The 27992-nt window shown below is 32.8% G+C and overlaps 3 protein-coding genes across 3 annotated transcripts in view; 2 read left to right on the top strand and 1 right to left on the bottom strand.

The window, feature by feature from the left end:
• Nucleotides 1-2513: 2513 nt before the first annotated feature.
• LOC145324219 (histone H2B-like) lies at nucleotides 2514-2917 on the bottom strand. Its single transcript, XM_080166842.1, has one exon. It carries the CDS (start codon nucleotides 2907-2909, stop codon nucleotides 2535-2537), a length of 375 nt encoding a protein of 124 aa, XP_080022968.1. The 5' UTR covers nucleotides 2910-2917; the 3' UTR covers nucleotides 2514-2534.
• A 2431-nt stretch (nucleotides 2918-5348) lies between these two features.
• On the top strand, nucleotides 5349-5875 carry LOC145324221 (histone H2A-like). Its single transcript, XM_080166843.1, has one exon. It carries the CDS (start codon nucleotides 5364-5366, stop codon nucleotides 5739-5741), a length of 378 nt encoding a protein of 125 aa, XP_080022969.1. The 5' UTR covers nucleotides 5349-5363; the 3' UTR covers nucleotides 5742-5875.
• A 451-nt stretch (nucleotides 5876-6326) lies between these two features.
• Nucleotides 6327-27992, top strand: part of LOC145325117 (sialin-like) — a 36980-nt gene continuing 15314 nt past the window's right edge. The window contains exons 1-14 of the mRNA XM_080167965.1: nucleotides 6327-6461; nucleotides 6897-6960; nucleotides 7226-7319; nucleotides 9176-9212; nucleotides 9571-9622; nucleotides 13530-13618; nucleotides 14003-14127; nucleotides 14496-14557; nucleotides 15230-15291; nucleotides 16298-16384; nucleotides 16500-16552; nucleotides 16762-16813; nucleotides 18062-18133; nucleotides 18604-18649. Of these exons, the coding sequence (XP_080024091.1) occupies nucleotides 6447-6461; nucleotides 6897-6960; nucleotides 7226-7319; nucleotides 9176-9212; nucleotides 9571-9622; nucleotides 13530-13618; nucleotides 14003-14127; nucleotides 14496-14557; nucleotides 15230-15291; nucleotides 16298-16384; nucleotides 16500-16552; nucleotides 16762-16813; nucleotides 18062-18133; nucleotides 18604-18649 (910 nt within the window). The 5' untranslated portion in view covers nucleotides 6327-6446. The remainder of the gene's footprint in view (nucleotides 6462-6896; nucleotides 6961-7225; nucleotides 7320-9175; nucleotides 9213-9570; nucleotides 9623-13529; nucleotides 13619-14002; nucleotides 14128-14495; nucleotides 14558-15229; nucleotides 15292-16297; nucleotides 16385-16499; nucleotides 16553-16761; nucleotides 16814-18061; nucleotides 18134-18603; nucleotides 18650-27992) is intronic.

Raw genomic sequence — 27992 nt, forward strand, 5'->3', positions numbered from 1 at the left:
GAGGATTCACATAACAAATTGTTTTACAGAAAAAAATACTTTATAACTAAGATATGTTTGTTTCTACAATCCGTGACTTTAAAGTGTCAAAACTCTCGAAATTGAAAACTTAAAAAAACATTTTTTTAAATCACTTCTCACTAAATAAACACTTAAAATCTAGAATCAAATTTGTCTCATAAGAAATTTATATAAAAAGGCATGTCAAGTAAAGCAAAATGTATTCTAGCATTTTATATTAAATAAGTTTGCTTTAGATATAAATTAATTTATTCTAAAATTTCGTGATATAAACAAAGCATTTGATATTGTCCCAACTTATATGCCTAAGCAGCACCCCTTACTTATTCCCCTCCCATTCGGAGAAGATGCAACTCCTTCCCTGTGAGTGCAACTGAAACCCCAGTCTAAATTCTCCATCCCCTTCTGGGAGGACTGGCAAATTTCCAGGAAAATATTTTGAATAATACGCACACCTATACACTCTAGAGGGAAGGGATATGTTATCTAAACATAAATTTTAGAAAATAACTCTCAGAGGGGATGGGGGGGGGGGGAGGGGGTATTTATTCTCAAAGATAAGAAGCAAAAAGACAAAATGAATAATAAAAAGTTAAGTGTATAATTTTGGTTCTCCTAAAAACAAAGCAAATAACTGGACAAAAGTTGCTCCATCAAAGGGCTGTTTGTTTGTTTGTTTGACAATAAAGTTTCTGAAGATGAAGAAAGCCCCTTAAAAAATCAGCATGTTACGTCATAAAACGAGGTATTATCCATCTATTTTTAGGGGTTTTCTTTCCCGCTCCTACTTTCCTCATCACTCATTTTTATGACGTCATGGAGGGACTTTCATCATCTTAGAAGTTCATTTGCGTCTGTATTAATGTTATTATCCTAATTATGCATATACAACATATCTAACAAAACAAAAAGTTGAAAATATATTTTGTTTATTGTATTTTATCTCCTTCCATGATTTACAAATGAAATACGAGGTGGATAGAGAACATAAACAAGTTTAGGCCTTAGATATTTTTCATACAACATGGAAAATACTGCACAGTTCAGACACGCGAAAATTATACAGAACTTACCTATTTGCAAAGTAGCTGCACTACGAAAATGTTAGACAAGAATAATTTTTATTTTGTTAATGTATCTTTTTTGATACTAGATAGGGTACTCGGAATGCACTGCTATGATAGTTAACCATATAGTTTTTCAGCATAGAGTAAGGTTTACATTTCTTATAAAAAAATAATTAGTAATACACTTATCTTCATAAAAAATATTGTATAAATTTTAGGAATCTTAAATATCATGATATTAACAAAATGCCCCATCTGCACATCAAAATTATTGGTTAAAAGTTTAGACACTATTAGTTTAAACTATCCAACAACAATTCTATTGAAGTATCCTAATTTTTTTAGCCAACGAATAAGATAACGCAATTATTAAATTTTCAGTACTTAAGTAATTTACAGTCTAATGCCCTCTCCCTTCCCTAAATTTAGTTTTTTAAAGCTTGTTAATTTTTACATAAGACAGGGGTGTAGTTTATCAAATCACCCCTTCTAGAAAAATGATAATTGACTGTAGATGAAAATATTTTTAAAAGCGAAGCTTTTCTATAATTAGGGTCGGTCCGTACGTCTGAGACATATAGCTCTTTTCGTTAATTTAGGCATGTTAGAATTGTCCTATCGATTTCAAACCTTGCATGGTGATTCCTGTAGTAGTTAGGTATGATTTAGAAAGCGTAGCAACTCTATAATAATTATCAGAATGTCCGTACGTCCATTTTAAACATGTTGATTTTTTACTTTTTTAACCAAAAATTTTTATGTGATCTAATTATCCGAATGTTCTGATTTTTGGTATACTGATTCATGGGACAACAAAGTACAATATTATAAGCAAAGCAACTCTATAATCAAGTCCTAAAAATGTAAGTATGTCCATAAACATTATCCTGTATCAAGAAGTTTTTCAACAAATTTACTCACAATTTTGCTTTGACTCTTATTCATTTATACTTTGATTATTCAGTTATGACACTATAAAAGTTTTAATGTCCGTGTGTCCTATCGTTTCAGAGCTTCGCTTTTATGGATGTTGTCATCCTTGTTTTGCAGAAAACACGATGGAGAAAGTTTATGAATTATATTGGCATTTAGGGTTGCTTTCTTTTTAGGCGTGAAACTATTTTGAACTAGGGTCTGTCCGTCTGTCTTACACTCAGAGAAGACAAATACATGATTTCATTTGCAAGATATGAACAAAAAGAACATTCAAAGCAAAAAAAATGTGAGCTATACATCACTTACTCTTTAGTGTAATTGTCTTGTTTTCATAATCAAACTTGAAAGAATTGTTGGATTTCTATAGTCAGATATAAAATTAAGTTACTTTGAGCTCTAAGTAATAAACTAGAAATCAGAATTAGAAATAAAATAATCTCAATATGTAATATGTTTAGGTCCTAAAAAGGACCATTTGTTTCCAGTTAACAAGCAGGTCTTTTTTTTGATTTACTTAGAGCTGGTGTACTTGGTGACAGCCTTGGTACCCTCAGACACAGCATGCTTAGCCAGTTCACCTGGAAGTAGAAGCCTGACAGCAGTCTGGATCTCCCTGGAGGTGATGGTGGACCTCTTGTTGTAGTGGGCCAGACGGGAAGCCTCAGCAGCAATCCTCTCAAAGATATCATTAACAAAAGAATTCATGATACTCATGGCCTTGCTGGAGACACCAGTGTCGGGGTGCACTTGCTTCAACACCTTGTAGATGTAGATAGCATAGGACTCCTTCCTTCTCAACTTCTTTTTCTTCTTATCTCCCTTGGCCATGGCTTTCTGGGCCTTGCCAGATTTCTTGGCAGCTTTTCCTGAAACTTTAGGAGGCATGTTGTCGGTGTAAGATACAAATTGTAACTGATGATATGTTCCTACTGGTCAGTCTTTATATTCCTCTGATTACAACCAAATTTGCACCAACAACCCATTTAGTTTACCCTTTTTAATTCCAACCATTTACCCCTAAAACCACCTTACTATAATCCTCTTAACACGGCCCCTTTCATTATAAAAACATTTTGCCCCTCCTCCTTTATTGTCTAATAAGTCTCATTTTGGTTCCTCAACCATATCTAATAATTTTCTTTTATTTTAGATAAAAGTTAATTATCAAATAAGATTTCATAATTATTAAAAGCGAAGCTTTTCTATAATCCATAGATTAATAAGTAATGGAGATAAAAAAAAACATCCATATGACATTTATAAGTTATTTTACCATGTTATGTTATTTTATTGATTACTAGCGGCTTCGCCCCTAGCCTCTAGGGGCTTTTTTACCTTAAGGTTCAAGGGAGAATTTTAAAAATTTGTTTACATTTTTAAAAATATTTGCTTTATTTAATAACATTTTATAACTTTTTTTTAACTCTTTACAACTCTTTAAAACTTTTTATAACTTTTTTATTTATTTATATTTATTTATATTTTTTTAAACCTTCAAATTTTTTCTCCTAATGTTTTTAATTTTTTTTTGTCATTAGCCTTTTTGGGGCTTCGCCCCTACAGGAGAAGGAAGGTTTCTCAATCTTTTTATTTGATAAAACAAAGTTTAAAAGAAGAAAAAAAATTTAAAAAGAAAAAAAAATTGAAATATAAAAGAAATATAAAAAAGTATAAAAAAAATATAAAAAAATATTAAAATGTATAAAAATATATAAAAAAAATTAGAAAAAAATTTTAAAATTTTTTTGGGGGGGAAATTTTCATTTTTGGGGGGGTTTGGGATGTCCCACCCCCCAAGAAAATAGCTTAAAACCACCACAGGACCAATAGGTATATACCCTGAAGAGTAGAATCCAATCGGTTCAGTGGTTACCGAGATCTTAAGCTTCAGAAGGAAGGACGGACGGACAGACAGACATCAAGCTACTTTGTATCATAGATTTCATGATGACGGGAGTGTTCAAGATCAGGATTAATGACATCTTTGGTTGATAAATTATTATTATTTTTATCATATTATTTATATAATAAAAATTATTATTTATTGTGTCGGTTCGTAGCATCTGATTTTTTAAATTATTAATCCTAGGACAAGGTAAAGTATTATAAGCGAATCAAAACTATAATCAAATCCTAAAAATGAAAGTATGTTTTTTTTACTGTATCCTATAATTAATAAATTTGTAACAAATTGTTTGTTTCTTTACTTTTTTTAGGTAATTCTGTAGCCCCACAGGGTTTATGCACCGCTGGTATTCGCCCCTCGGGGTTAGGGACCCATAAACATCCTATTTTATAAAGTAGCGATGTAATTTTTAGATTCTAAGAAAGCTTTAGGCTATCTCATTTTTAGATTTAAATCTTGGTAGGGTTTTAGGCTATTTTTCTGCAAACCCATTACCTTTCGAATACGGATCCCAATATGTTAGGAGCGCAGTCAATAGTAAAAAATAAAGGATAGCAGCATTTAAACCTTTACATTGAATATGCAAAGTATTTTAGTTTGAAGCTAGTTACATAAATAAGTAAAAATTATGAGAGTAAATGTAAAGAAAACAAGGATGACAACATCCATAAAAGCGAAGCTCTGAAACGGTAGGACAAACGGACATTAACAATTGTATAATGTCAGAACTAAATAATCAGAATGCGAATGTATAAGAGTCAAAGCAAAATTGTAAGTAAATTTGTTGAAAAACTGCTTGATACAGGATAATGTTTATGGACATACTTACATTTTTAGGACTTGATTATAGAGTTGCTTCGCTTATAAAATTGTACTTTGTTGTCCCAGGAATCAGTATACCAAAAATCAGACAAATCGGATAATTAGGTCACATACAAATTTGTTGTAAAAAATGTAAAAAAAAATCAACATGTTTAAAATGGACGTACGGACATTCTGGTAATGATTATAAAGTTGCTACGCTTTCTAACACGTACCTAACTATTACAGGAATATCCAAGCAAAATTTGAAATCGATAGGACAATTCAAACATGCCTAAATGAACGAAAAAAGCTTTAATCAATATCAATATTTCTAAAGATCTAAAAGTAGGTAAATATAGTATGTATTCTTTTAAACTAAATAACAGGTAAAAGCTTGTTGTAGTTATTCGCTTTTTTTTAGTTTAAAAGGATTAATAATGAGGTTATATTTAGAGTTATGGATTATGAATAAATGGGAGGAGATTTAGTTATCAGGGCGGAGCTTTGAAAGTCATTAGTTATTATGTAAAATTAAATATAAAGGGTTGGAGGGGGAGATATAAAAAGAAGGTAATGAAACTAGTTGAATCAGTTAGTTTTTGACTTTCAAATCCTAAACATATATAACAATGTCTGGCCGTGGAAAGGGTGGTAAAGTTAAGGGAAAGGCAAAGTCTCGCTCCAGCAGAGCTGGACTCCAGTTCCCAGTTGGACGTATCCACCGTCTGCTCCGCAAGGGCAACTATGCTGAGCGTGTTGGAGCTGGTGCCCCAGTCTACATGGCCGCTGTCATGGAATATCTGGCTGCTGAGGTCCTTGAGTTGGCTGGTAATGCCGCCAGAGACAACAAAAAGACCAGGATTATCCCCAGACATCTCCAGCTGGCCATCAGAAATGACGAGGAGTTGAATAAGCTATTAAGCGGTGTCACAATCGCCCAGGGAGGTGTCCTACCTAACATCCAGGCTGTTCTCCTGCCAAAGAAGTCAGAGAAGACCAAGGCTTAAGAATATGACCGGACCATGCTGCGCTACTCTCTACCTGATGAACAACGCTCTCTTTTGAGAGCAAACATATTTTTAATGAGATATAATTAAATCTTTTTTATCATAACATTTTTTTATTCGTTGGGTTATCAACATTGAGGGCTTTTAATGAATTTTGATTTGTTAGTTTATTAAATCTTTTAGTCATACGTTTCAACCACTAATTGTAATCTAAACATTGTGTTATTTCTTCATTGCCCCATCCCAAACAACAGCTGAAAATCACGTTTAGGTTTCGTAATTTTTTTTCGAATTGTTAGTATAAGCTGCTTATAAGTACACTTTTGATGTTAATAATACAATTAAGATTAGAAATAAACAGCGGAGCTATAACAAGCATTTTTAGAATTTGGTGATGATAAATTAGATAATAAATTTGACCTATGTTGTCAATAAAACATTTAAGCTACATGCAAAATATATTCTTAATTTTTAGCAATCTTTTTAAGGACGGTCTTACCCCAGTTATAGAGTAGATATGCTATGAATAATACATAAGCAATAGATTTGTATTTGTAAATTTTCTTCAAAATTTGATTGACCACAAAATTTTTGTTGATAATGACATATAGCAGCAGTATTTTATGTTTCATATTGATATTTACACAAGCAGTTCTTTACTGAGGACTCAAGTGTTGGAAATTTTGCTTGTAAATTTGTGTGAAAATGCCTTCTTCAAGGGTAAGTTATATATATTATGACGGATTATTGGATTGATGATCAGCTGACCCCTAATTTTATATTAGCTGCACTATTAACAAGTCCTAAAATTCTTTAGTTTTTCTTTACTTTTCATTGTTGCAAAAATGATAATTTATTGTCATATTTTTTGTATCATCAAAGAAACTCTTCATTTTGAAATGTCCGCCTGTCTGTAGGAAACAGAATGGAAGAAACATGAAGTTTGCAGCTGTTATTCAAGATAGATGACTAAATTTTTTAGTGAAGTGTCTCTGTAATAATAAGCAGAGCATCCAGTATATATAATTTACTTGATAAAATGCTTCAAGATTTAATTCATAAATGTATTCTGGAGTTATGACCACTGAACTTCTGAGTTTCGGTTCTTATGGATGTTGTCATCTTTGATTTTTATTGATAATTCTTATATTTTAGATTGAAAGGGCATCTGGATCCAATCTTCCAAAATTTGGACAGAGGCATATTTTAGTAATTTTAGGTAAACTATCCTAAACATGTCACGGTTTTTTTAGCAAATCTGTATTAAGTTTTTAAAAATGCTTTCCAGTGAGGAACACAGTAATAGTGTCTGACTGATTATGACGTAACCAAAAAAATTAGCCAATGAGAGGCCGTTATTGACCAATGGTAAAATTTATAGTGGCCTCTCATTGGCTAATTTTTTTTGTTACGTCATAATCAGTCAGACACTATTACTGTGTTCCCAGTGAGGCTTGAGCTTTATTTGTATGCATACATTGTAGGTTTATTTGGATTTGCAAATGTCTATGCTATGAGGGTCAACCTGTCTGTTGCAATTGTTGACATGGTCGATAATTCCAACTCTTCAAAACACAGGTAAAAAATCTTATGTAGCACAGCTACTCTATAATTATATTTGTCTGTCTGTCAAGCCGCTAGTCATTAATTTTAGGGGGAAATATAATTTTCTTGGCTGCTTTTTAAGATAGATTATTAATTTTTGTGTGAAGATATGCCTTTTCAAAGAGCACACAGTTTATAACTTACTTGGTCCGTCAGTCCGTCAGCAATGCTACAATAGACATATATATCTATGTTTATGATTGTTTTGTGATATTCTATTTAATATGGAATAGAAAACTAAAAAAATACTGTAGTGTCTCTATTTCAAATGGACTTTAGAAACATTCTTTATTGGTTGTGCTATAAAGGGTCATTAACAGTAATGATACAGGAACAAAGAGGCATTCATTAATCTCAACAATAAAGGATATAATCATTTTATACAAACACCCACACACACACACACCCACACACACACACACCCACACACACACACACATACACACCAACAAACCATATTGTCTATTAAAAGGCATAAATAAGATCATTGAGTGGCTGATGACATCAACTTTATATTGTTTACCAAAAGCCACAGTTTTTAACCTGTCAGAAATTTTATAGAATTAAATTAGCTGAGAAAATTATATTAAACTCTAATTGATAAGGGAAAAAATATCAAAATCTAGTTTTCAATCTTAAATAGCAGCCGAGTTAATCTATCTTAGGCATAAAGTGTCAGACAGACGAAAACCCTAAAGTAGATTCGCTACCAAAACGCTTAGTTTATTATCAATACTAGAGTTGGCTCGATATAACTATCTCACTATTGGCTAGTTTTCTATAAGTACATATCTATTTATCTATTTCAATTTTCCTCCCTCGCCATTACTATCTAAAAGAAAGAAGTAAATATTTGATATTTTAAATGATTTTAAAAAGATATCTTCAATTTTACTTTTCATTTACATTACCATCACCAAAGGGTTAATATGATTAAAATTTTAGTTTTAATATATGAACACTACAGAAGTGTCGCCATAATCGAATTCTTTTAAAACAGAGTTTTCTTAGATTTTCTATATTATGAACATATATTTTTTGTTTATTAAATCAAGATTAAATACTTCAATGTAATTCAAATATCAACATTGATTGAAAAACTTTATTCATTCCATAAACAAATAGAATAAAGGTCTTATCGCTTTGGTCAATGAGAGTTAATGAAGATTATTGGAACACTATGAGTTTTAAACATTTATTCCTTGGAAAACTTGAGCTCATTTATAGACATTTATTTCCTATATAGATCTGACATGGATCTTGAAGCAATAAAGCAGGCTGTTTTGTAAATGTTAAAAATTGGAAGAATCTATTAAATAAAAATTATCGCAAATATACTTAGTAAATAAGATGGGATTAATTAAATAACTTTCAGCAATTTTGATTTTGATAAATTGCACCTGTTTCTATGACTTTGCATTCCCATCATTTTTTGGTTAAAAACCGTGGATTTTGAAGACGTTAACAAACAGTGTTGTTAAGATTTAATTAACTATGTTGTTCATTAAGCAAGTTATGGCTTTTTGGTATAATTAACGTACATACATATGTAAATCAACATAAATTATAATGATGTTTTGTAGACAAAAAGACAATACACAGCAAGATTGGTTACTTAATTAGATTAATTTTCCAGATTTTTATTGATATGTTTTCAAAAATATCCTAATAATTTGGGTATGTACGTAAGCATCATTACAATAGTTACAATTAAAATTATGATTTGTTTATCATCTTCATTCAGAAAACCTAACCTAATTGGTCAATTTGGCTTTACAAATAGTCAAAATTATTTGTTTCTGTTTAATCTCAGTTTTTTTGTATTTTAGAGGAGAGACACATTTTGATTGGGACGAAAATACACAGGTAATGTATTCATCAATGTTATTAGTGCAACCAGCTACTCCTTAATTATCAGACAGTATTTTTGTTTGTCTGTCTGGGGCTTAAGATTTCGATGACTACTGAACCTATTGATTTCTCCAATTTAGTGAAGCTTCATATAGGTCACAGAGTGGTTTTAGACTATTTTTATTTATCTTGGGATGGTTTTAGGCTATTTTTTCTATCTTTGTATACAGAGGCCCTAGATGTTATGTGCGCAATCAATAGTTACCATTAAGTTGGTAGGAATTTTTAATTGCTTTGCTACAGTTGTTGAACGTAATCGCTCTTGTAAACATATTATTAGATGACATATATATTGTATTGTTTTGATTTTCAGGGAAACATTCTGGGAGCCTTCTTTTATGGTTATGTTCTCACCCAACTTCCAGGTCGGTTTCCATTAAATATCTCTGAAACGGCTAAAAAACATGTATTTTTCCAGTATGGCTGCGAAAACGATTAATATTCGGTGGGTTAGAACTTAACATTATGAGGCATCGAATTACACACAATAAAAAGCATAAAATTAATAACAAGTTTTCATCTTATAATTTTTTATTTTAATATCCGCGAAAAGCTGTCTATACTACGATGCAAAGAATAACTATTATCTGTCTGTCTGTAATACTAAGGTGGCCACAGTTTTATTATTCAAACTTTATTACCTCGGCATTTTTCATATGCTTATTTTACAAGAACGATCAATTTTAGTAGCATAGCTACTCTATAAGCTTTCATGTGGCAACTCTATAAACTTCAAACAGGCACGAACAAGCACCTTATTTATAAACTACTTATTTAGAAAATGGTTGCAGCGATATAAAAAAATCTTTGAACAAAAGGTTTTATCTTCAAATTCACTACTTGGGATCTCAATGGATAAGACAATGGAAGATAAATTGATGTTTATCTTTAGTAATGATAACAACATTAACCCTATATGTAGATTATAAGTTTTGGTTGGAACGTTTGAACATAATTAGTTTAAATCAACCCATCAAGTCTTAATAAAATGTTAATTTTTTTCCCGACAATTGGGTACCAGTATAATTTACAGTTCGTTTTCCATGCTGTAGATAGAGAGTGTTAAAACAAGGATGATAACATCCATAAAAGCAAAGCTCTGAAACGGTAGGACAAACGGACATTAACACTTGTATAGTGTCAGAACTGAATAATCAGAATATAAATGAATAAGAGTCAAACCAAAATTGTAAGTAAATCTGCTGAAAAAACTGCTTAAATACAGGATCTTGTTTAAGGACACGCATACATTTTTAGGATCTGATATAGAGATGCTTCGCTTAACAATGTACTTAGTTGTCCTAAGAATCAGTATTCCAAAAATCAGACCAATCGTATAATTTTATCACATAAAAATTTGATGTTAAAAATAGACGTACGGATATTCTGGTAATGATTATAGAGTTGATACGCTTTCTATATCGTATCTAACTACCACAGAAATCACCATGCAAAGTTTGAAATCGATATGGCAATTCTAACATGGCTAAATTAACGGAAAAAAACTATCTGTCTCGGACGGACGTACGGACCGACCTTAATTATAGAAACGCTTCGCTTTTAAAAAGTAGCAGATAGTTGCAAATGACTTTTTTATGCTTTAATGGCTTTTTATTATGAATTGTTTGAAATGATGAATATATATGGCTGTGGCTGACTCTATAAATCTAAATTAAAGAAGAAAAAATATTCAATTTGGATATTGCAATTTTTGATCCAACAATATGAACTGTAAAATTGTTTGTAGCAACATTTTGCAATTACGACCAATAAAATTTCTATGATTGCTGTGTATAACAGCTATGTCTCGCAAAAATTACGCTTAGACAGGTATCAAAAAAATTAAAAAGATTCATCTTGTAGTCCATATAGTTATGATTTTGTAAGTAAAATAAAAGTATACTGATAAATAAAGTAACAACCAACAGACAACCAATCCTTTGATTGCACGATCTTTGTCTGGTAGTTCTAACTGTGTATGGTAATGAGTTACGCCATACCTCATTTTTCCACTATTAGAGTCACTTGCCAAACATTACAGCAGTAGGTACCATTTCTAACGTCTCTAGTATAGTATAAACTAGCTATTTTGTCAGTATTTTTATTCCTATCTTAGAAACTATGTAGGTTAATTTCTGTAGGTTAATTTTGCTACAACTCCTTATCTCTCTCTCTCTCTCTCTCTCTCTCTCTCTCTCTCTCTCTCTCTCTCTCTCTCTCTCCCTCTCTCTCTCTCCTTTATCTTTGTACTAAGTGTATGACATTTCATTATCCTTTCATAGATAGTAGCAATGATAGTTAGAATAGACATTTTCTTTAAGTTACAAATTCTTAACCTGGCAAGTTTAGTTTTACTTTAATTTAGTCTCTTTAAAATTCAAGTTCAGGTATCCCGAAAGACCTCATCAAATCGAAATACAAGCTGCATTTAGAAAAAATCATGCAGGCTCATACCTGGAACCTAGAATTTTTTTTATATTATCCTCTTATGTTTTTTTTTCAGCTAAAATCTCTAAGCTAAGTGAAACAAAACTATTATACAAAGACATCAACAAAGTTTTACGTGGAATATGAAAATAAAAGATTTTTTTTATAAAAACACAATATATATTTAACACTTATAAATCTTATAAATGAAACATGCTATTGAAAACCTGAACAGTATAGATTAAGGAAAACTTTAAATATTGTTTTATCCATGTCAACATGAATAACTTTGAAAAATCTTACATAACCTGCTAAATTAAGTAATCTCTTTGACCATTTACTCCAACATTTTTCTATTTGGCACGAGTGGTCGATACAGAAATATATATACTATGTACATATATATACAGGGATATGAGGATAACACATAACTAATTCACTCCATAAATACCCATATGAAACCATCTTATAATCCAATAAATATAGTAAAACACTAGAGGGAGAAAGGGTTAAACAAATGTATCTCCCCATCGCATCAACCTTGTTTAAATTTTCTATTGGGTCATTGGAAATCAACCAATGGTGTCGCTTATATTAACACAGCCAAATTGCAGAAAATAATTTAGAAGCAGACAAAAAAGGGCATTGAAAAAGAAAAGGAGATAGTTGGCTGTATATACATTTATACTATAAATCTGTTGTCCAATATAAGTAGACCTATGCAGTGATGCACCCTATGTAAATGATACTTGCTTTTGTTTGCATAACATTTGTCTTAAAATCCTAACAAAGTATAGTAGTGACAGTTTTTGTCTATGGCACTCTCTCAAGATTAACTAGATATTACTTATTTACAACTGACACAGATTCAGTTGTTAGCATCTTTAGCCATGATAATGGGATGAGATTTTAAACATTTACTTTAATTAAATACTAACTCTAGCTTCACCCTTGGCATATCTGTTGCTGCAATATCGGTTTTCACGAAATTAAGTGTACCATCGAGGGCACTAAAACGATAAGGAGGGTCTTAAAATTATCCAACTCCTATGTTTTTCCTGTTGGCTATCAACAGTAGAGTTTAGTCAATAACTAAATATTAGAATAGCATTATATGATAGTTACATATATATTATTAAGAGTAGCTAAACTTTTGAATGAAGCATATTCATTCTCTTTACACTATTTTAGTTTGTTATGTAAAGTTTTAGATCCATTACCAAATCCCTTTATCCCTGTCACATATATGACTTACTAATGATTGGTTCTTACCAGTACAGAGCAGTACCAAGAGACAATACAGACCTTAATTAGTTGGGGTCAGTACGCCAGAATGAAAGAGGAAAAGGAAGGGTAAAGTATTTGCCAATTGCGTTTTTTACATTGCATCATGTAAGAAAGGCAGGAATTGTGTAAGGCATAAAGTACAAGGTTGAAATTTAACCATTTTGTGACTATTCTTATTTGTATAAGTTTAGGTACTTTATAACTAGGGTAGGTCAATCTCAATGTTAAGCTGTTATAACACAGATTATAATTGATTTCTATTGGCCGCTTTTATCATCTAATTAATTGCTTTTACTGAATATGTCAAAGGTTTTTTTAAACAACTTTTTAAACCTAAAATGAATAGGTTGATGTAGCTCTTGATTTTTAAAATGATAAACCATAAACTATTGACTTTTTATAGATGTAATCCGTGTTTTTAGAAGCAAAGCTACTCTTTATTCACTATATTTGTCCGTCAGTCCGTACTTAATACTATGGGGGGAAATGTGAATTTTTCAGCTTGATCGGATGTCCATTATGTTAATCATGATCTTATATAAATATTTTTGTTTTTAGGCGGAAGAATGGCAGAACTGGTTGGGGGTAAATGGCTGTTTGGTGGCGGGGTCCTAATTACATCGATATTCACACTTTTAACTCCTATAGTAAGTAAAATATTATATATCAATTGTAAAAATAGTTTTAGTCATAAATAATTTCATTTATTCATGCATTTTATAATGAAAACTAAAAAGATTCGGGGAAGGAGGTAATTAGACCGTAAATTACATTAATACTAAATTTTTTATAACCACGTTGGTTCTATGTAAACCTTTTATTCAATTTTGATTTCTTGGTTCCCAACGAGTATTGTCCAAACTTTTCAACCATTATTTTTTTTTACTACAAAGAGGTAATCTTGTTAATATGTGAAACAAACTACATTGTTAAAAAAAGATTCAAATTGAACTATCAAACGATTTTCTAATGTCTAAAAAGCAGTTTTTTTCAATATCTTAATTATTTCAAATATCATTATGATTTTTCAGGCTGCTAAGCAAAGCATTTACCTTTTCTATGCTGTTCGTGTGATAGAGGGTCTTGGAGAAGGGGTAACATTTCCAGCTACTATGGCAATTATTGCCAAATGGGCAACACCTGAGGAGCGAAGCCGGTCAGTTTTAGAATATATTTAAGTTTAAGATTATTTGAAGTATACCTCTTGCTATTTAGCACACCAGTGGCTAAAAATTAAAAGAAGCGAGGAGGTGGGGGAGAGGGTTAGTTTTTTGTTTGTTTGTTAATTAATTTAGGTCAGATTAGGGATATTTTGTACTAGTTATCTTTGTAGGGATCTGCAGGGTTTGGCACCCACAAAGGATGGGCGTTGAAAAAAAATGCCAACCCATTTCTTTCATTTTATGTAAAAAATAAAAAGGTGGGGTTTAGTGATTTTTAGGCGCTTTAAGGGAAACACCAAGACTCATTCATACAAATATTTAAATGTTCATATACCATAATTAAATCTTTCAATTTTAAAAGATTTGTTTCAACAATATTTGCTGGAAGCTCGCTGGGAACTGTCATATCTATGCCAATCTCAGGTACACTGGGGTTAGGGAATCCAGGGACGTTTAAGCTTTCTATTTTGAGGGGGGATAAATTTACTTTACTCAAACCCTTAGACGTCTATGAGGAAATCTTGTATTAAATAAAAACTTTTATGGGGTAAAATTAGGGGTTTCAAATTTTGAGGGGGATGAACAACCCTTTAACACTACTCTTGGATATCTATGAGAGAAACACAGGGTTATGGTTTAGGCGGAAAACAATATAAATCTTGAATGTTAAAAAATGAAATGGAATAGAAACAGTTAATTTATTTAGTAAGGTTGCAAAAATATACACCAAAGGCAAAAAAATATGTTTGAATAAGATTATCCTATAATATAAAGTAGTAAGAGTTTTTTGTCTGTCTCTAAGGATCTCGCTAACCGCTATATTGTTCTCCTTGACAGTAAAGCTTCTTATAGGTCCTGGGAAGGTTATAAACTATTTTTGGGGAGGGTGTCTTCATCCCCCTCCCCCAAAAAAATATTATTTTGCTCTTTTAAAACTCAAATTTAAAATGGGATTAGGTCAACTTTTCCCTCGCCTACCTTAAGTGCACCTAGAGGCTTCTAGGGGCGTAGCCGCTAGTGTAATATTAGAGTAAAACTATAGATTTGTTTATGTAATTAACATTGCAGACAGACAGACAAGTGATCATATTTTAGGATTGCTTTGTGATTATGTGAATTGGGAATCAGTGTTCTATGTCTTTGGAGTTTTGGGTGTTGTGAGTATTTTTTTTATCATTTCTTAAAACCGTATTTTGTCTTTTTAATTGATCAAATAAAACTAACTAAAGGAAAATAATTATTTTAGATTTATAAAATTTTTCTTTCAAGATATAATTTTAAACATTCTTTATTTGAATGTTTTTATCAATAAAATATTTTAGCGAAAACGTTAATGGAAATATTTTTATTTGTCCCATCAAATCTCTTTAATGCTTGAATATTGGCTACACCCCTAGAGACCTTTAAGGCATTTAAAATGTTTTGTTATTTATCTATTTAAAAATATTTTTTTTCACCTCTATTTAATGTCTTTTTTTTGTTACAATTTCTCTTGGTAGGATGTTGGTACCCTCCCAGCATAGGCGTCCAAGGGGGGGGGGGGGGGTAATGGGCCATTTGGCACCCCCAAAATTTTGTGAAGAATACCCCCCCCCCAAAAATAATTACCCCTGCCTTGGGGGTGCCGTAGGCACCCCCAACGATTTTGGGGGGGTAAATACTTCCCCCAAAATAGAAAATATTTAACAAAAAAAATTTTTGCGCGGTTCGCGCGCATTTTTAATACTAAATTTTTTATAAAATTTAAATTACCCCCCCCAAAAATTTTACCCTGGGGGTAAATTTTGGGGGGGGGAAACAAATTTTACCCCTGCCAACAGATTTCAGGGGGGGTAATTACCCCCCCAAGCAAATTTTACCCCCGGGGTAAAAATTTTGAGGGGGGTAAAAAAAATTTGCGGCGCGCTTCGCGCGCCATTTTACCCCCCCCAAAACCAAATTACCCCCCCCTTAAAAAAATTTTACCCCCCCCAAAATAAAAAGCTTGGACGCCCCTGCCTCCCAGGACCTATTATAAAAGAGAACCAAATATGTTCGTGCATTAGCGAGATCTATTGGTACAGACAGACAGACATCCTGTTACTTTATTATAAGGATATACAGCCAGACATAAACAGTCACATAATATTAGGTACCTTCGAAATATGATTTTATACTTTTCAGGTGTGGTTTGTATTTTGGGCCTATTTTGTTTATGATTCACCAGAAGTGCACCCAAGAATATCCCAAGCCGAAAAACAATACATCATTGTAAGTTTAATATTCTTTTTTTTTAACTTTACCTTTCTAAATAATTATTTTAAATGGAAAGGCTCTAATTTCTTATAGAAAGCATATTTTTGAGTTTGATTTGATTTTTTTCTAGACTTCTCTGATTGAATGTGAGAGTTCGAAACCAAGCTCAATTCCATGGAAAGCGTGAGTTTACATATTTCTTTCATAATCTATAATCAAATGAGTAGAAAGATTATAAGAGCTTTCAATCAGAAAAATATAATAGTAGGCAATTTTTTCTTTAGATACAACCTACTACTTAAATATTAAAGATTTAAAAAGTTAAATTTTAAGAGAATATATAGCTTAGGTTGAGTAAAATGAAGTATTTAAACATTATGATATTTTATTAGAATTTTGACCTCAGCTCCTGTTTGGGCCATAACAGCTACCCATGTGACCCAGGTATGATTTAGCAAGATTTTACTTATTTTTTACTACCCTTTATCATAGACTAACCTATTTTTTTTAAAAGTACATATATTAGTGGAATTTTTTACTTTATCTAATTTCAGTTTAATGTATGTCTAAAAATCTAAGGTTATATTTCATAATAGAATTTGTAAAATATAATATTCTATTAGATTTTGTAGTTATTATGAAATATATAGAATTTTTCCTTAATATTGAAATAGCTTTATGTACATACATTAAGTAAGTAATAAGTACATCATGTATTGTATAATGGAACAAGGAGGACAACATCCATAAGAAATTTAATACAAAAATAATGGTCCTTGCTTTGATAATTTCTCAAAATGCACGATACATAAGGTTGAATATTTTTCCCTTATGGATCGTTGTTATTGTTGATATGCTTTTATGCTGGGAACTACCATTTTAATCTAATTTTGATTTTAAAACTTTGAAAATCAACATTTCTGTAAAAGACTTTTTAATCTTTCTATATAGTTTATTTTCACTTATTATAGGAATCTTCTAAAACAACCTAAAAATAGGGCAGTCCATTATAACATGTTCGGACGTACATCCAGCACTGCAGAGTAGCTGCTCTTCTATTAATATACACAAGTTAAACTTTGAGAAATGTCCAGAACAAAGGAGATTATTTTCTCCCACAGTAGATTAAATCAATTTACACACAATTTCACTTCATAGGTTCCAACAGAACATCTATGAAACTCCTTCTGAATTTTTTTTAGTAATTTATGAACCCAATGAAAAAATTTAGCATATTTTTTAACAATGGAACAAAATACAAAACCAGTTTGTGAAATGGTAGATGCCCATTAGTAATTTGAAACAGATATCTACCTGAAATACCAGCCATTTTTAGTTCAGACTAGCTTATCTGGACAGACAGACGGACATAAGTTTTAAATGGTCATCCCTTTTACATCACCTGTAACATGGTTTCATAAATAAGCGAAGCTTTTCTTTATTTGGGGTTGGTTAATATTTCCTTTCCAACAAACACCTGTACGTAATGAATAACTATTATTTATTTACGCAAATTAAAATTTTCCTAATTATTTAAACTTGGCATGGTGATTTCTGTAATAATTAGGCGAAATTAGGAAGCATCCTGACATGGACATTGAAAACATGTTGATTTAAAAACTTTTAGGGCCTAAATATAGTGTTTCTGATAATATTTGGATATTACTTGTCTTGAATATTGAAAGTTTTCAGAATTTTGGTTACTACGTGCTCCTTACAGAACTACCATCTTACATGAAAAATATTCTACATTTTGATATCAAGGTAAACCCCATGAATTAATATTGATACAAAACAAGGACAGCTGAATGCCTAAGACGTGCAAAGTAAACAAACCTCCATCGTTTTACATACGGGACTACAGTTGGATACCAATTTATTAATAAGGTACTTTATTTAGAGCAATTTAAATTTGTGTAGGTACAGACAAACTTAGTTTCGCAATAGATGCTCTTAGATTAGATAGTTAACTGTATATACACATATTTAAATATGATGTTTAAAAACCTTTGTTTGAACCTTTTGCATAAAAAATCTATTGAAGATGTAATTGCCATATATGGGCTTAGCATAAGTCTAAGATTTGAAGTTTCCAAGTCAAAGATTGCAGCCACAGAGGCCGTTTAAGAGTCCTGGAGAGCTGAAGGATCAGGACCGGACGGATCATACCTGGAACCCCCTCCTAATTCCATTTATAAGGATTGAAAGACAAATAAAGTTAATAAATGTTTCAGAGCAATGCGTTTTTGAGTGCACTTCCCTATCTTCTTATGTGGGCAGGTAAACAATTTTACATGGATTATAACTTTAGGTGCGCGGTGCTTATTTTTTATTAGGGAATCTGCTCTATAATTGACTATGTCCGTTTGTCACGCCGTCTGTATAGCTAAAGGGAAACGTAATTTTCTAGGCGTCTAGTTAAGGTCAGAAATGACATGAGACCTATTTTTTAGAGAGGTGTGTGATTTACACAATTACTTCTAAAGATGGATTGCTAAACTTTTGGAGAATATTCTAATGACTGTGTCTACTATATAAATCATTTTGTGTTATGTATGGTAATAATTATACTACAGAGGAGATTTGAGTTCTGTGGGGAAATGTAATTTTCTCGACTTATACAAAAATCAAATTCTGAAATTTTACACAAAAATCTTTGGCATCTACTATATAACTTACTTTGCCAGTTTGTATGTCTGTGTAATAAGAGATATAAGTTTTCCGGAATTGTAATGTAGGGAGTAGATTTAAAATCTGCATCAAATTTTAAGGATTTTTTATAAAATTCGTTTTTTGTAAAATTTTTTATCTAAAAGCGGAAATATATTTTAAGTTAATTAATTTTGACCAATAGGATAGGTGGATTTTAAACTACCTGCGCTCTAATTGGTTGAATGATATACGACATCCAATCAGAGCGCAGATTTTTTAAATCCACCAATCACGGATGCCAAAATTAATTAACTTAATTTGTATTTCCGCTTTTAGATAAAGAATTATACAAAAAACGAATTTTATAAAAAATCCGGGTATACTCCTTTTCACGACATCCCTCCATATGGAGCGATGATTTTAATTGATCGCCTCTTATGACATGGGGCGATGTAATGGCTCCTTGAAAGGGGCGATTTAATAGCCCCATATAATAAGAGGCGATGTTATGACTCCTTGAAAGGAGCGATTTAATAGCCCCTTGCCCTAAGAGGCGATTAAATGATCCTTTATCGCTCCTTTATCGCCCCTTCTAAAGAGGAGATGATATGTCCTCTTATCCCAAGGGGCTATTTAATTAAATATCGCCTCTTCATGGCCCCTTTACTATTATATATATCTTAGTCCCTTGATGGCCCCTACATCGCTCCTACATCGCCCCTTCATCGCTCCTCCATCGCTCCTTCTCCAAATTTATATTACATTGTACTTTGATGGCCCCTACATCGCCCCTCCATCGCTCCTACATTGCCCCTTCATCGCTCCTTCTTCAAATTTATATTACATTGTACTTTGATGGCCCCTACATCGCCCCTCCATCACTCCTACATCGCCCCTCCATCGCTCCTACATCGCCCCTTCATCACTCCTTCTTCAAATTTATATTACATTGTACTGTGATGGCCCCTACATCGCTCCTACATCGCTCCTTCATCGCTCATACATCGCCCCTTCATCGCTCCTTCTCCAAATTTATATTACATTGCAACTTGATGGCCTCTACATCGCTGCTACATCGCTCCTTCATCGCTCCTACATCGCTCCTTCATCGCTCCTTCTCCAAATTTATATTAAATTGTACTGTGATGGCCTCTACATCGCTCCTACATCGCCCCTACATCGCTCCTACATCACCCCTTCATCGCTCCTTCTACAAATTTATATTACATTGCAACTTGATGGCCCCTACATCGCTGCTACATCGCTCCTTTATCGCTCCTACATCGCTCCTTCATTGCTCCTTCTCCAAATTTATATTAAATTGTACTGTGATGGCCCCTACATCGCTCCTACATTGCTCCTTCATCGCTCCTACATCGCCCCTTCATCGCTCCTTCTCCAAATTTATATTACATTGCAACTTGATGGCCCCTACATCGCTCCTACATCGCTCCTACATCGCTCCTACATCGCTCCTCCATCGCTCCTCCATCGCCCCTTCATCGCTCCTTCTCCAAATTTATATTACATTGCAACTTGATGGCCCCTACATCGCTCCTACATCACTCCTACATCGCTCCTCCATCACCCCTTCATCGCTCCTTCTCCAAATTTATATAAAATTGCAACTTGATGGCCCCTACATTGCTGCTACATCGCTCCTCCATCGCTCCTACATCGCCCCTTCATCGCTCCTTTCACAAATTTATATTACATTGTACTTTGATGGCCCCTACATCTCTCCTTTATCGCTCCTCCATCGCCCCATCGCCCCTTAATAGCCCCTTACCTTAATTTATATAAAAAAGCCCCTACATAGCCTCTCCATCGCCCCTTAATAGCTCCTTACCTTAATTTATATAACATAGCCCCTACATAGCCTCTCCATCGCCCCTTAATAGCCCTTTACCTTAATTTATATAACAAAGCCCCTACATAGCCTCTCCATCGCCCCTAATAGCCCCTTACCTTTATTTATATAACAAAGCTCCTACATAGCCTCTCCATCGCTCTTAATAGTCCCTTACCTTAATTTATATAACATAGCCCCTACATAGCCTCTCCATCGCCCCTTAAAAGCCCATTACCTTAATTTATATAACATAGCCCCTACATAGCCTCTCCATCGCCCCTTAATAGCCCTTTACCTTAATTTATATAACAAAGCCCCTACATAGCCTCTCCATCGCCCCTAATAGCCCCTTACCTTTATTTATATAACAAAGCTCCTACATAGCCTCTCCATCGCCCCGTAATAGTCCCTTACCTTAATTTATATAACATAGCCCCTACATAGCCTCTCCATCGCCCCTTAAAAGCCCATTACCTTAATTTATATAACATAGCCCCTACATAGCCTCTCCATCGCCCCTTACCTTAATTTATATAACATAGCCCCTACATAGCCTCTCCATCGCCCCTTAATAGCTCCTTACCTTAATTTATATAACATAGCCCCTACATAGCCTCTCCATCGCCCCTTAATAGCCCCTTACCTTAATTTATATAACATAGCCTCTACATAGCCTCTCCATCGCCCCTTAATAGCCCCTTACCTTAATTTATATAACATAGCCCTACATAGCCTCTCCATCGCCCCTTAATAGCCCCTTACCTTAATTTATATAGCATAGCCCCTACATAGCCTCTCCATCGCCCCTTAATAGCCTCTTACCTTAATTTATATAATCCTTACCTTAATATATATAACATAGCCCCTACATAGCCTCTCCATCGCCCCTAAATAGCCCCTTACCCTAATTTATATAACATAGCCCTTACATAGCCTCTCCATCGCCCCTTAATAGCCTCTTACCTTAATTTATATAACATAGGCCCTACAAAGCATCTCCATCGCCCCTTAATAGCCCCTTACCTTAATTATATAACATAACCCCTACATAGCCTCTCCATCGCCCCTTAATAGCCTCTTACCTTAATTTATATAACATAGCCCCTTCATAGCCTCTTCATCGCCCCTTACCTTAATTTATATAACATAGGCCCTTTTTGGCTCCTGTACAGCCTCTGTAATTGTATTGCCCCTTCATTATAGAAGGTAGGGCATTAAGGTAAGGAAGGAATGTGACCCTCTACAGTTTTAAATTTAAGTTTTAAAAGGATGACAAGGATGACAACATTTATAAAAGCAAAGCTCTGAAACGGTAGAAAAAAGTTTAATGAACATTAATAATGTAGAGTGTCAGAACTGAATAGTCAGAACATAAATTTAAAATTCGAAACAAAATTGTAAGTAAATTTATTGAGAAATTGCTTACCTGCAGGAAAATGCTTAAGGACGAACTCACATTTTTTGACTTGATTATAGATATGATTCGCTTATAACATTCTATTTTGTTGTCCTAGGAATCAGTATCCCAGAAATCAGATTAATCGGATAATTTTGATACATAAAAATTTGTTGTAAGTTAATAATTAGTATGCTTAAAATGGATGTACGGATATTCTGATAATGATTATAGACTTTCTAAATCGTACCTTTCTACTACAGGAATCACATGCCTAAATTAACGAAAATAGCTAACCGTTACGGACGTACGGACTGATCCTTAATATAGAAAAGCTTTGCTTTTAAAAAGTTAAAAAGATTTTTTGAGGGGATGGGGTAATATTTTTCTTGGGGTGAATTTTCTGGGAGGACGGAGATACCCTCCCTCGAAATAATTATAAACCCTCTATGAACTTAAAAGAAGCTTCACTGTAAAGGAGAACCATATAGGTTCAGCGGTTAGCTTTTCTACAGACAAAAAAAGATTACTACTTTATATAATAGGTTATGAAAAAGGAAAAAAAAGCAAGATAACAAGGATAACAACATTCACAAAAGCAAAGCTCTAAAATCAGGAGGTCAAACATAAATTTTGTTAAAATTAGCGTAAATCTATAATACAAAGTAGAATGATGTCTGTCCATCCGTCTGTCTGTCTGTCCGTCTGTCTGTCCGTCTGTCAGTCCCTTAAGATCTCGGTAACCACTGAACCGATTATATTCTACTATTCAGGGAATATACCTACTGGTCCTGTGGTGGTTTTAGGCTATTTTCTTGGGGGGTGGGATACCCCCAACCCCCCAAAAAACAAAAAAATCTTCCCCCATTTTTTTTTTTGCTGAAGATTTTCTTGGTCCTATTACGAATTTCGCCAAAAAAAATTTTATCACCTCTTGGGGCAAAGCCCCTAGAGGCTAGGGGCGAATCTGCTAGTATAGAATGTAGTAAAAGGGCATACTTTTATTTTTAGTATTTGATTATAATACTAAACCTTGTTGTCCTAAGAAACATTACTCCAAAACCCAGATGAATGGGACAATGATATTATACAAAAAATGGACGTACATACTTTCTAGTAATGAATATAGTATTGTACCCAACTGTTATATAAATCATTCTGCAAAGTTTGAAATCGATAGGATATTTATAACATGTCTAAATTAAAGAAAATGTCGTCTAACCGTTTGGACGTACGGACAAACCAATCCTTACTATAGAAAAGTTTCGCATTTAAAAAGGAAAATTATAATGAAAATATAATGAATTAATAAAATAAATATAAATAATATAATAACATAATGAAATAAAGAAAAAAAAATAAACTAAGAGAATGAAATTTTTTAGTTAAATAGAATATTGAACAAGGATCATATAATGGACAAACAGACAAAGTAAGTTATAGAGCAGACTTTAAGAGAATATGCTATTACTCAAAGATTATCACGAAACCTAAGTCTTTTGAAGCATAATTGAGAGACAGACAAAATAATTTATAGACTGGATATACATATGTCATGGGAATATTCACTAAAAATCTCAACAGTCTATCTTTAACAATAACAGAGAAAACCACATGCTTAACTTAATGAGAAGAGCAATGACGAAAGGACTAACCCTAATTGTAGAAAAGTTTCTCTTTTAACAAAAAAAGTATTTTTTTTGGTCTGAAGCTTAAAAATTTCATAAACTGACTAAATTCTCCATTTAAGGGAAGCTTCACATAGGTCATGGGATGGTTTTTTGCTTTTTCATTTTCAGATTTAAGCCCCTAATTGGTTTAGGCTATTTTTCTGCCTCCTTACATTAAAAAGAGCGCAGCTGCAAGTGAATAAGAAAAGAGAAATATAAAAGGAGAATACATATTATCCTATTATATAAAGTAGTAAAACATAAACAAACGTTGGAGTGGACAAACCTAGGAATGGGACAATCGTCGGAGTGGACATTGCTTATGTAAAACGCAGGAGTGTCTTTTATTTTATTTATAAGATAAAAATCTTTCAAAACAAAAAAAAAAATCCTGAATATCTTTTCTCACAGACTGAAATTTTAAAATCAGTCTGACAGTTTTCCAAAGTAGGTAAGTTCTATCGAAAGGCAAAGGTTTGAAACAGATAGAACATTTCATTAAACTAAAACATATTTTTTTCTCACATTGTTTACAACTGTCAAATATGATTTTTTATATGCCTAACCCCTGCAGGGGGCTTATTTGTATATTTATATCTTAACCTAACCTAACCTGTGTAGAAATAACTAAACAAATGTTGTTGAAATTATGTAAAATGCAGGAGTGTCTTTTATTTTATTTATAAGATAAAAATCTTTCAAAACAAAAACAAAAATCTTGAATATCTTTTCTCACAGACTGAAATTTTAAAATCAGTCTGACAGTTTTCCAAAGTAGGTAAGTTCTATCGAAAGGCAAAGGTTTGAAACAGATAGAACATTTCATTAAACTAAAACATATTTTTTTCTCACATTGTTTACAACTGTCAAATATGTTTTTTTATATGCCTAACCCCTGCAGGGGGCTTATTTGTATATTTATATCTTAACCTAACCTAACCTGTGTAGAAATAACTAAACAAATGTTGTTGAAACCCAATTTTTAAGATATTATAGACACTTCTGCGTTTTACTCATATAATGTCCACTCCGACATTTGTCCGAAATATCCTGCGTTTGTCCACGTTAGTAAGGCTTTCTGTTCTGAAACTTAAGATCTCAATAACTACTAAACAGATTGGGCTTTCTATTTCAGGTAAGCTTAATATTTGTCTTGTAATGGCTTTAGGCTATTTTATTTTAAGTCGAGGGATGGTTTTAGGCTATTCTATTTTAAGTCCTGGGAAGGTTTTAGGCTTTTATTCATTCCCCTTTGAATACAGAGCCAATAGATGCTGGGGGCGTAGCCGCTAGTCGATATACAAAGTTTTTTGTTGTCTGTAGCAAAGGATCTCGTTTGCTGCTAAACCGATATGATGTATGTCTGTCTGTCTATACCGTAGGATCTTGCTAACCACTGAGTCCTGAGATGATTTTAAGATAGTTTATTTTTTTTCCTTATAATAAAATAACAGGATATTTGTCCATAAAAAGCGAAGCAATATCTTAATTTTTGTTGTTGGAACTGTTATTCAGTTGATTATACCAAGGATCTAAAGGAATAAGACAATGGCCGATAAATTTTTATCCATCCCTAATAACGATACACAAAATTGCAACACTACAACCAAAATATGACAAAAGTCCCCAAAGTTTTGAGCCAACGAATAATAAAACTTCATTATAAAACTTTGGAGACTATTGTAAAAATTGCCTAATGTTTCCTTTCTCCCTGAGATTATACAGACTATCCTTAAACTAATATTTACATTAAAGTAACAGGATGTTTATCAGTATCAACTGAACCGATGTGCTTCTCCTTTACATTGAAGCTTATTTTACTCGCAGGAAAAGTTTTCATTTTGGGAAGGGGATCAAAACTTTCAGCCCCCGGAAGGTATCACTTCCCTTAAATTCTTAACCTTCCCCCTCCCCCCCCCCTCTCCACCACATCTATTCATTAAAGTACTCCTAGGGTCATTTATGGGATTAGCCGTTAGTGACTTAAAAATAATTCAAGTGCAATGATATATTTACCAAATTAATACGATAATTTTGTATACATTTTTTATGAAAAAAATTTTTTTTGCCAAAGGCAGCCAAAAAATAAGCAGCAAATATTTCAAAAATGCTCTGATAATCAGAGATCTACAGGGATAAGACGATTGTCGATAAAATGATATATATACATATACAGTGTGTTTTTTTATGAGAACTTTTTTGAAAGCAATTTTACCTTACTTATAGTTATCAGAATTTAATGATCAATGGCTTATTCTCTTCTTTTTTTATAACCTTTAATAGAAAAGCAAAAAATATTTCAGTTTTTATTCAAAAAGTACAGTAAATTAAAAAATTTAAAACTTAGGTGTCTACATCTAAAAATGGTTTTAGTGCATTTTTCTAATAATCTATCTTTGCAAGAATGGCTGCAAAACGCTTCAAAATTGAGATATAGAGCTAAAAATTTATATAGATACTATTTGTGACATGTACTAGAACATTTTGAAATTTGAAGGCCATATCTCAACCAGGGAGGGAATACTGGCCCCCCAATGTACTCCCTCCATTCTTGGAAAGGGTAGAAGATTTGAGCATAAGAAAAAGGCGCTAAAACCATTTCTCGTATTCATTTGAATCCGGTGGATAGGAACCGGTTCGCACCTCGGGGCTAAAAAAACTAGTTTTAATCTCATAATTGTACTTTCTATATCCGCGGAAAGCCGTTTATAATACGATGCGAGAAATAACTATTTTAGATGTTGACACCCATGTTTTGAAATTTTGAATTTACTGTACTTTTTAAATAAAAACTGAAATATTTTTTTGCTTTTCTGTTAATGGTTATAAAAAACGAAGAGAATAAGCCATTAATCATTAAATTCTGATAACTATAAGTAGGGTAAAATTGCTTTCAAAAATGTTCTCATAAAAAAAAACACTGTATATATATGTATGTTTATATATTAATTATTCCCATTGATGATTCACAAAATTACCCCTTCTTTAGTTTAGAATTAGTGGTTGAAACATTTAGACACTCAACTTAATGAACTAAACAATCACAAAACAATAAAAAGTCCCCAAGGTTGTTAATCTAACGAATAAGAAAACGGTATTATAAAACTTTGGAGACTAGACAGCACTCTTGGATAAGCCAACTTATAACACTTTGGGAACTATCCCAATCCTCCCTGGCGAAATGACAATGAGATTTTTTGGTAAATTTGTGGCAAACTTTATTCTTAATAAATTAGCACTTGCCAAAATTATACTGGAGAGATATTTCATTGAAGAATAAATCTTTTTTTTGCCCAAACTTTTCGTCAGCAAATAATAACAGATAAGTTAAACATTGTAAAAATAATATAGTAACTTAACTCGAGTTGTCAACGGCAGAAATTAGGTCCTGAGATGGTTTTAGGCCTGGAAAGGTTTATAACAATTTTATCTGTATTTCTTAAAATAAATTAACAAAATCTTTGTCTGTATGTATGAATGTCTGTCTGTACCGAAGGATCTTGCTAACCGCTGAACCAATATGGTTCTCCTTTACAGTGAAGATTCCTATAGGTCCTGAGATCGTTCTCCTTAATAGGGTAGCTTCTCATAGATCCTGGGGAGGTTAATAACTATTTTATTTTAATCCTTATAATAACGTAACAGGATCTTTGTCTGTATGTATGTCTGTCTGTACCTTGCTAACCACTAAACCGACATGGTTCTCCTTTATATTGAAGCTTCCTATGGGTAATGAGATGGCTTTAGGCCATTTTATTTTTAATCCTTATAAAAAGTAACAGGATCATTGTCTGTATGTATCAAAGAAGATTGCTAACTGCAGAACCGATATGGTTCTCCTTTATAGGGTAGCTTCCAATAGATCCTGGGAAGGTGTATAACTGTTTTGAAGGAGGATATAAGGGGCTATTAAGGGGCGATGGAGAGGCTATGTAGAGGCTATGTTATATAAATTAAGGTAAGGGGCTTTTAAGTGGCGATGGAGGGCTATTAAGGGGCGATGGAGAGGCTATGTTATATAAATTAAGGTAAGGAGCTATTAAGGGGCGATGG

This window comes from Acartia tonsa, chromosome 7 (assembly GCF_053477335.1).
Source record: "Acartia tonsa isolate MP-2025a chromosome 7, ASM5347733v1, whole genome shotgun sequence".
In the NCBI taxonomy this organism is placed as follows: Eukaryota; Metazoa; Arthropoda; class Copepoda; order Calanoida; family Acartiidae; genus Acartia; species Acartia tonsa.